General features: G+C 36.6%; 1 protein-coding gene across 1 annotated transcript in view; it reads right to left on the reverse strand.

Annotated features, from left to right (window-relative positions):
* Positions 1-2,647: 2,647 nt before the first annotated feature.
* Positions 2,648-9,222, reverse strand: part of LOC121370637 — a 75,852-nt gene continuing 69,277 nt past the window's right edge. The window contains exons 8-9 of the mRNA XM_041496004.1: positions 8,804-9,004; positions 2,648-3,775 (exon numbers count right to left, since the gene is read on the reverse strand). Of these exons, the coding sequence (XP_041351938.1) occupies positions 3,614-3,775; positions 8,804-9,004 (363 nt within the window). The 3' untranslated portion in view covers positions 2,648-3,613. The remainder of the gene's footprint in view (positions 3,776-8,803; positions 9,005-9,222) is intronic.

Below are 9,222 nucleotides of genomic sequence, written 5' to 3' on the forward strand. Positions count from 1 at the left end.
CTGTATCATTTTTTGCCAGAAGTTGTGGTTTTGCTGCAGCACTGGGGGGGGGGGGGGGGGGGGGGGGGCAGTTGCCTGCCCCTTGCCTCCGTCTCGTACGTTTATGCACTTTGCAAAACATTTAAAATCAGCATTGATTGTGATGATAATGATGTCGATGATGACTATAATGATGACGATTATGATGATAATGATGATGACAAAATGATAATAAACAATAACACAATACGAATGTATTATTTATTGTTTTAAAATAAAAGCAATTTCAATGCATTAACGAATATATAACAGTTTGCAACATTTGAAGTCAACCAACAGTTTTGATACAAAACATTTACAACTTAGCTTCTGCGTATTAATTTAATAGTATAATATAAGATCAATGTCATAGCGAAACACGTGCGAAGGACATACACTAATACGTATATTGTATTCGATCTACAAAGGTGATAGCAAATACATGGAACGAGGAAACAAAAACTGGATATATATGGGTACTGGGTAGTGTATCCCACACCAATATTTACAAGTGTACAGATTTAGTCTTAAGGTGCGTTCTCAGAATACGATTTTGAAAACGCAGTCTTGGGAGTGGCAACCCTGCTAAGATGGAGAAGGGAGGACGTATTGTTCTGGGCAACATTGCCTGTCCACCTACTGATGAAGCGTTTGATAGCTTAGGAGTGGCAGTCCTCACACGACAGAGAAGGGATGACGTATTGTTTTGTACAGTGCCTGTCCGCCTACTGATGAAGCGTTTGACAGCTTAGGAGTGGCAGTCCTCACACGACAGAGAAGGGAGGACGTATTGTTTTGTACAGTGCCTGTCCGCCTACTGATGAAGCGTTTGACAGCTTAGGAGTGGCAGTCCTCACACGACAGAGAAGTGAGGACGTATTGTTTTGTACAGTGCCTGTCCGCCTACTGATGAAGCGTTTGACAGCTTAGGAGTGGCAGTCCTCACACGACAGAGAAGGGAGGACGTATTGTTTTGTACAGTGCCTGTCCGCCTACTGATGAAGCGTTTGACAGCTTAGGAGTGGCAGTCTTCATAAGACAGAGAAGGGAGGACGTATCCATTTGTGTCTATAACAAATAACGTTAAAATTGATATCAAAACATTATTACGTTTTGAAGACATACCAATTCGCAAAACATCTTTCGAAAAACAAATCTCGGTGTAAATAAAAAGGTTTCTTTACATCAAATTGCATAGGTTAAACCTCCTAGTTTGATACAAGATGAAGGCATCTGATGGACCAGCCAAGGTGAAACACCTCAATTCTGCCTTTAGTTTCTGTGTACAGCATCATCGACTATTTTAGGTGATACTGAATAGTTTGGCTATTTCAGCATTTTGTCCTTACGCCTGTATTAGAAATGAGCTTTAATCTCTATAATTTGATGATAATTTGTAAAGAAACTTTTTTATTTCCACAAATATTTCTTGGAATTTTTTTTTATGAGAATGAGTTTAAAAGTTAACAAGTTGTTAATTTTATTTCAATTTTGTTCGTGCTTAAATTAATTTTAAGAGTCAAGCAAGCTGTTCTGGGGAAAAACACCTTATGTAACAGACGTTAATGGTTACTTGTTACTGAGCGAGACAGGTGTGTAGTGTAGGGGTTACTGGGCAAACACCTTATGTAACAGACGCTAATGGTTACTTGTTACTGAGCGAGACAGGTGTGTAGTGTAGTGGTTACTGGGCAAACACCTTATGTAACAGACGTTAATGGTTACTTGTTATTGAGCGAGATATATAGTGGTTACAGAATTGAGCTTGTGTGCTGGTTGGGAGCCGATATTAGGATATATACAAGCACACTAATAATAAACACGCACGGGACTTAAACGTAATACCAGAGGATGGCTTAACAGAGTTCTGAGCCATCAAGCCTCTTCCACAAGTTGTCATAGAACATTTTCCTCACCAACACTCCACTAATCAGACTGCGATCTATACATTGCACATTGCTAACACGCCTTTATAATGTTAACCAACCAGGGATAATAGCAAAGTTAAAAACAAAATTCAATATCATTAGTAATATTTCGAAATCGATTTAGTAACGCAAATTAATAATTTCTGACTTGAAATACCAATAACGTACTATACGTTCAAAATGGGGCAATGTGTGAACACAATGTTGCAAAAGTTCATCCCCCTGAAATCAGTGTCATACCTAAAGTGGATTAGGGAAAGGGCACAATTGCTTCCTCCCTAAATATAAAAAAGTGCCGTTTTAAAATAAAAGTGCCCTTTTTCACTTCATAGAGAAGACTATGCATTACTGTACCCCCAATTATTTTAGACTAGATACGCCTCTGGAAATAATAGAGAACAATGATTGATTGTGACATTTAATTAGAATTATTTGTGGTTAATGCAAGAATACAATATGTTCATTGACAACAGTGTTTTGAAAACGCGTATAAAATACGAACGTGCAGCATGAATTATACAAATTTCAGCATTAACCCGCCACAAAGGTATGTATAACATCTAACAGTAAACAAAATTTAAAATAACAACAATTAATGTATTATATATATATATATATATATAATATATATATATATATATATATATATATATATATATATATCTGTGTGTGTGTGTGTGTGTGTGTGTGTGTGTGTGCGTGTGTATGCATGTATGGACACTAGGACGAACGGACGGACGGACATACACATGCGCGTACAGATATGCGTATGTATTTATGTGTGCTGTATATGTTCAGACACGTATACTTTAAGCGCAAAAACGTGCGTTTGTTCATGTATTTAGCAAGAGTTTGTTGTTTTCATCATTAGAGGTGTAAATTATTGCCCAGTAGGGCCGTACTTAGCGGCATGTAGGGAAAAGTGCCATTTTTGTTTAAAGGTGCCCTGTTCGTCTTGTCGGAAAAGATCGTATATATTAATTTGCCTTAATTACTTTGTTTTACTGCCTACTTGCCACCGAAATAGGTTACATTATTGATAGACGACGAAACATTACTTAAACATGATTAACCAGTGGCTATTAAGTCTCCCAGGTATATCAGTTGCATCATTATATCCCTTACGTACTATCAAGACCAATCAAATGATGATTATTATAACCATAAAATTCCGGTTATTATATACCCTTTCTATTTCAGCTAACGTGCGATGTGCCGGTCATTATGAATGTATTCTTATGAATGTATTCTATTATGGATACGCATTCTATTCCAGTTAGTATGCAAATTCTCTATCGGATATTACGTCTTCTATTCTAGATACAGCTTCGGCATTTGATTAGTAGACGTTGGTGTCTGTGCGTCAAGCGAGAACTGTTTTCTGACTAGTACTGAAGTTATCTGTGGTTCTGAGTCTGAGACGGTTCTTTGTTCAGAACGAGCGTGTGTGCTGGTGAATGTAAAGACTTTTCTGACTGGTACTGAAGTTATCTGTGGTTCTGAGTCTGAGACGGTTCTTTGTTCAGAACGAGCGTGTGTGCTGGTGAATGTAAAGACTTTTCTGACTGGTACTGAAGTTATCTGTGGTTCTGAGTCTGAGACGGTTCTTTGTTCAGAACGAGAGTGTGTGCTGGTGAATGTAAATAATTTTCTGACTGGTACTGAAGTTATCTGTGGTTCTGAGTCTGAGACGGTTCTTCTGGAACTGGATCCACTCTGTTAGTCTTGGTGGAATAAATGCAGACGACAACGCTAATAATCATAACGATGAAAGCCACTACTGTCATCCCGACTAGACCTCCACAGGCGACACGCATTAGTCGAGTAACCTGTAACGTAAATAAATAAATAAATAATAGTTACCTCTAACTATGTAGACTACTCAGTTTAGTACAAATGTTCCTAACAATTTTTAAAATGTCCCTAGGACAGCTTCTTGGATTAACACATTTCACGGAGTACCTATTTTGAAAACCTAGTTAAGCCCTTAGTCTGGCTACTAGGAAACACGCTTCTTTATCATTTATTTTCACTTTGTTGTGGTTATATCATGTATCAAAAGAATAACAAACAGATTACACACGTCTGTAAAACGTTGTCCTACAGAAAGTGTGATTTCCTGATATATTGTACAGTGATTTCCGAGAGGCGAATGTATCCAAAAACATCAGTTTGTACTTTCTTGAGAAACGAAACACTTACTGAAATATCTACATCGTCACAAGAGACATTGATCTGTTACTTTATAGATATATTGAAACAATCGTGTAGTTCTGTATTATAATCGTCACAAGAGACACTGGTCTGTTACTTTATAGGTATATTGAAACAATCGTGTAGTTCTGTATTATACTCGTCACAAGAGACACTGATCTGTTACTTTATAGGTATATTGAAACAATCGTGTAGTTCTGTATTATACTCGTCACAAGAGACACTGATCTGTTACTTTATAGGTATATTGAAACAATCGTGTAGTTCTGTATTATACTCGTCACAAGAGATACTGATCTGTTACTTTATAGGTATATTGAAACAATCGTGTAGTTCTGTATTATAATCGTCACAAGAGACACTGATCTGTTACTTTATAGGTATATTGAAACAATCGTGTAGTTCTGTATTATAATCGTCACAAGAGACACTGATCTGTTACTTTATAGGTATATTGAAACAATCGTGTAGTTCTGTATTATAATCGTCACAAGAGACAGTGATCTGTTACTTTATAGGTATATTGAAACAATCGTGTAGTTCTGTATTATAATCGTCACAAGAGACAGTGTTCTGTTACTTTATAGATATATTGAAACAATCGTGTAGTTCTGTATTATACTCGTCACAAGAGACAGTGATCTGTTACTTTATAGGTATATTGAAACAATCGTGTAGTTCTGTATTATAATCGTCACAAGAGACACTGATCTGTTACTTTATAGATATATTGAAACAATCGTGTAGTTCTGTATTATAATCGATCCTAAAGTAAAACAAATGATAAAATACAATTTTGCAGGTTAATTATGAAATAAATGTTAAATGTTACAAAACAATAACTGTAGACATGTAAAGTAGCCATATTTTTACCAATGGGATAAACTCTGCGAATGATCAATGGCTTGTATCCATGTACATGGGTACGGCATTTTAATATATTGTGATCACACACGATTTCACGTAGACAAAATGCTACACTATCTGTGTGAGATCACTGTACAGTAAAACGTGACCAGCCATGAATGCAAGCCTCTCAGATTTATTCCACTGGTACGAGAATGACTACTTGAGATGTCTACATACTAGTAGATATTGTTTGGTAAAATTTAACATATATTTCATAATTAAACTATTAAATTAATATACATGTATTAAGATCTCATATGATGATTTACGTGTTTCAGTAAGAGTTAGCTGTCTAAGCAAGTACAACCATAACTCTTCGGATATGAACTCCTCTCGGAAAACACTGTATGAAAAAATCACACATATCTTAAAGAGACATTTCTGAGTTTGCTGCATTGTAAGATGTTTCCGACTAATAAAATATTTGTACGATTAAACTTACATATTAAATATATTTTCTTGTTTAGAATATCAGTGTCTGTATATGCAATGTGTTTCTGGTCGTCTTAATATTTGTAAGAATCCCAAACTGGATTTTGTCTTGAAATAATTTCGTACGAACGAAAAAATAATATTTGAGGAAATAAAATGAAATTTAACCTACTACAAATATTAGATCTATCAGAAACACGTTTAATATGCAGCCACTAATATTTTATGCAGACAAATATATTTGCTATGTAATTACAATCGTTAAAATGTCCCTGTTAGTCGATAACATCTTAAACACTGCAGCAAACTCGGGAATGTCCCTTTAACAGTTCGCTAGCAATGAATTTAGCAATAAATAATTTCTGTGACGGCGTTAATTATAGGATACACATTTATTTTGTAAAACAAAATTCGTAGGGATCAAGAAGTAGCTCCTAAGGTGCTATTCTGCTCTCCCAATCAGTACTCCACGACTGGTACTTCAAAGGTCATGGTATGCACTATCCTGTCTATAGGAAAGTGCTTATGAAACAGTCCTTTCAGTTTAATCGGTAGAAGTAGCGGTAGTCGACCATACTGAAGTCCTAATCAAAACTATACTCAACTACGTATTTGCTTATTGTATATGATTGATGAAAATCCAGAGAATGGAAACCTGAAAGCCGTATTACCGTTATGATGACAACATACACACAACCGACACGATAAACATCAAACAGTTGCCTTTTATAGACGAAAATTAGCATTTCTTTCAAATCACATTGAAACAGTTAGCCAGACAGAGCAGAAAAAACGTTTGCTAGATTGGTTTATGCCTTGGTGTTAAAACAAATGACGACATTGGGAACCAGACAAAAAGTTCGCGAACGTTAGCGTCATTCATTGTTGCTGAACACGGGGCTGAGTTCAACTAGACCGAGCAGGAAACATTTCGCTATACTGGTTTATGAACTTAACGTTAAACCAAATGACCACACTTGGGACCAGTCAAATAGTTCGCGAACGTTAGCGTCCCTTGCTGTCGCTGAACACGGGCCTGGTATTTGTAATCACACCTATTATCTGGTTAAAACCATATCAATAGTAGTACAGTCTGTTTGAAATGATGTCTGTAGATTATTTGTCTGTGGTTAAATCGTCAAAATTATGATTTTTCATCCATAAAACGGTTTGACAGTTGTCATACCTGTTGTTTGTATGTAGTAATAAGTAATTAAAATGCTAATATAGTTTTCACTCTTTGTTTTTAGGGACTTTCGTGAATCATATGCATTAAGTAAAACATGGCTGGGTGTAATTTTTATTAAAACGTTAAGACACCAAACGTACGTTGTCTAAATCGAAACTGCCAGATGGTTTTACGTTCCTAGAGGAAATAGAATTAGCAAACTTTGTAATACTGATATTGGAGATGAATATTATTATTTATTAAATTGTAAAAATGATAATATTGAAAAAATTAGAAAAAAATATATAAAACAATATTACAGAATTAAACCTAGCGTTATTAAAATAAAACGTATGCTGTCATTATGTAATGAACCATTATTAAAATATTATCTAGTCTTATGAACTGACGTTTCTCCGCACATTTTGATTACATATTTTGTGTTCTGTGTTAACTATAGATACTTCTATGTTGACGCCTGTTCTTGTCATGTATGTTAATTATGTATTTGAAGTGTCCTCTGAGTGTTGTTTAATAAATCTTGAAATCTAATTTCTAATAATTTATGTGTACGTATTGGAATTATAGAGGTATAGGAAGTATCAATGATGTGAAAGATAATATATCTACCATTGCATATATATAATATTTGTCTATGATTTTAATATATTCAAAAGGCTTAGTCACTCATAAGTAAAAACCTGTTACAAGTTTGCAGATTTCCCGTGCCATTTGCTTATATGCCGAATTCATTGCTGTGTTATCCGACTAAATATGGAAATTAACACACCACCCGAGACATGATCGTGTGAAATAAATTAAATATTTAGAAAGAGCGTTATATCATCGTGATAGTAATTGCTTCGCGGATAAAACGAAATTAAAATCTATCGGGCACATTTGAAAGGTACCAAAAACCGTCATCCTTTTTTTCACGTTGGAATATACATTATAGGAATACGTCTTGACCAATGTAAATGGTTTGTTATTGAGAGCGAGCGTAGCCAGAGACTGACCTTTGTGTATGAGTTGACGTGGATCGACTGGTCGCCACTCCACGTAATGCCTATTGATTGATAACTACCGCACTTATACCTGTCAGGAACCCAAGACGATACCATGTTAACAACACTTAATTCCCGAATTCCATTCAAAGATTTATTAAACAATCATTTCTATAGATTCGGAGACTCATTTAGCCTACACTGTCTGTGACCCTACTCCCCCCCCCCCCCCCCCCCCCCCCCCCCCCACACACACACTCACATACTTCCCATAGCAGATTACATTTAGTAAACTGATGGATTGATGCATCATTATTTTGACAACATGGCTCTTGTCCGTCTAAGCGATAATTATTGCATGCATTCAGCAGACAGAATAATAGTGTATCACTGCTGTGAGGTATATATGTACAATTCCCTCCTCTCATACCAAAGGACACGATGGTTTATCTTGGCTATTTAAAACAACCCTGATGTTATAGTGTACTTTAGAATTGACCCCTTTAACCCTTTACAAAAGGTAGCTAATGTAATCCAGTGGAAGGAGAGAAGATGGAACGATATAAAACCTCAGTCTGTGGCATTGTTGTTGAACCATTTACAACAGAGCATCCAGTTTAGTTTTCTTCCACGAGACGCCGCCTTGCTAACAAATACGGGTTTCGCCATACTGACTTCTGGTGATAGGCTAGTGATACAAGTATATGTGACGTAGTGCTTGATTTAAATCGCAATCCCAGCTCCCACCCATGGCCAGCGTCAGTGGCGGATGGGGGAAGGGGGGTGGGCCGGATACTTAACCGACTTCTCTCTCACTAACCACCAACAACTAGCCACTGGTAATGAAAACACGTGGGTTTGTTCCATTTAAAAACACACCCAGCAGTTTTCTACTCATTATATATGATTAATGTTGCTAATATCAACCATTGAAGGTTGAATAAAATGTGTACTCTCTCTCTCTCTCTCTCTCTCTCTCTCTCTCTCTCTCTCTCTCTCTCTCTCTCTCTCTGCGTGTGTGTGCGCGTGTGCGTGTGCGTGCAAACCCCCCCCCCCAAAACAAAAAAAAACCCCAACAGCATAGTTTAAAAGATGCTGACTTGTCGTTAAAAATATGCCTTGCATAATACCTTGTAGTTAAAATAGTCCACCTCGTCATTTGTAATGACAATGCTTCGCTCCAGCCAGTACACGGGGATAGGTTGACCCAAGTACGTCACGTTCAAAGGGCGAGACTTCGGGGCGTCAGTGTTAGCGGCAGTCACTCCCACATTGAACTGGAATCGAAACCTCTTCTGCCACATTCTACCTGTATGTGCTTCAACGTCGACCTAAAATAGAAAACAGTTGTTTAAAAGTTTTTTGTTTTTTAAAGACACCAATACAGCACATTGATTTATTAATCATCGGCTACTGGATGTCAAACATTAATTTTGTTGACACTTCTGACATGTAGTTTTTTTTATCCATTGGCAACAAAGAATCTTTTATAATATGCACTTTCCCAGAACAGGACAACACATACCACGGCCTTTCGTTGAACAAAGGT

The sequence above is a fragment of the Gigantopelta aegis genome, chromosome 4 (assembly GCF_016097555.1).
Source record: "Gigantopelta aegis isolate Gae_Host chromosome 4, Gae_host_genome, whole genome shotgun sequence".
NCBI lineage: Eukaryota > Metazoa > Mollusca > Gastropoda > Neomphalida > Peltospiridae > Gigantopelta > Gigantopelta aegis.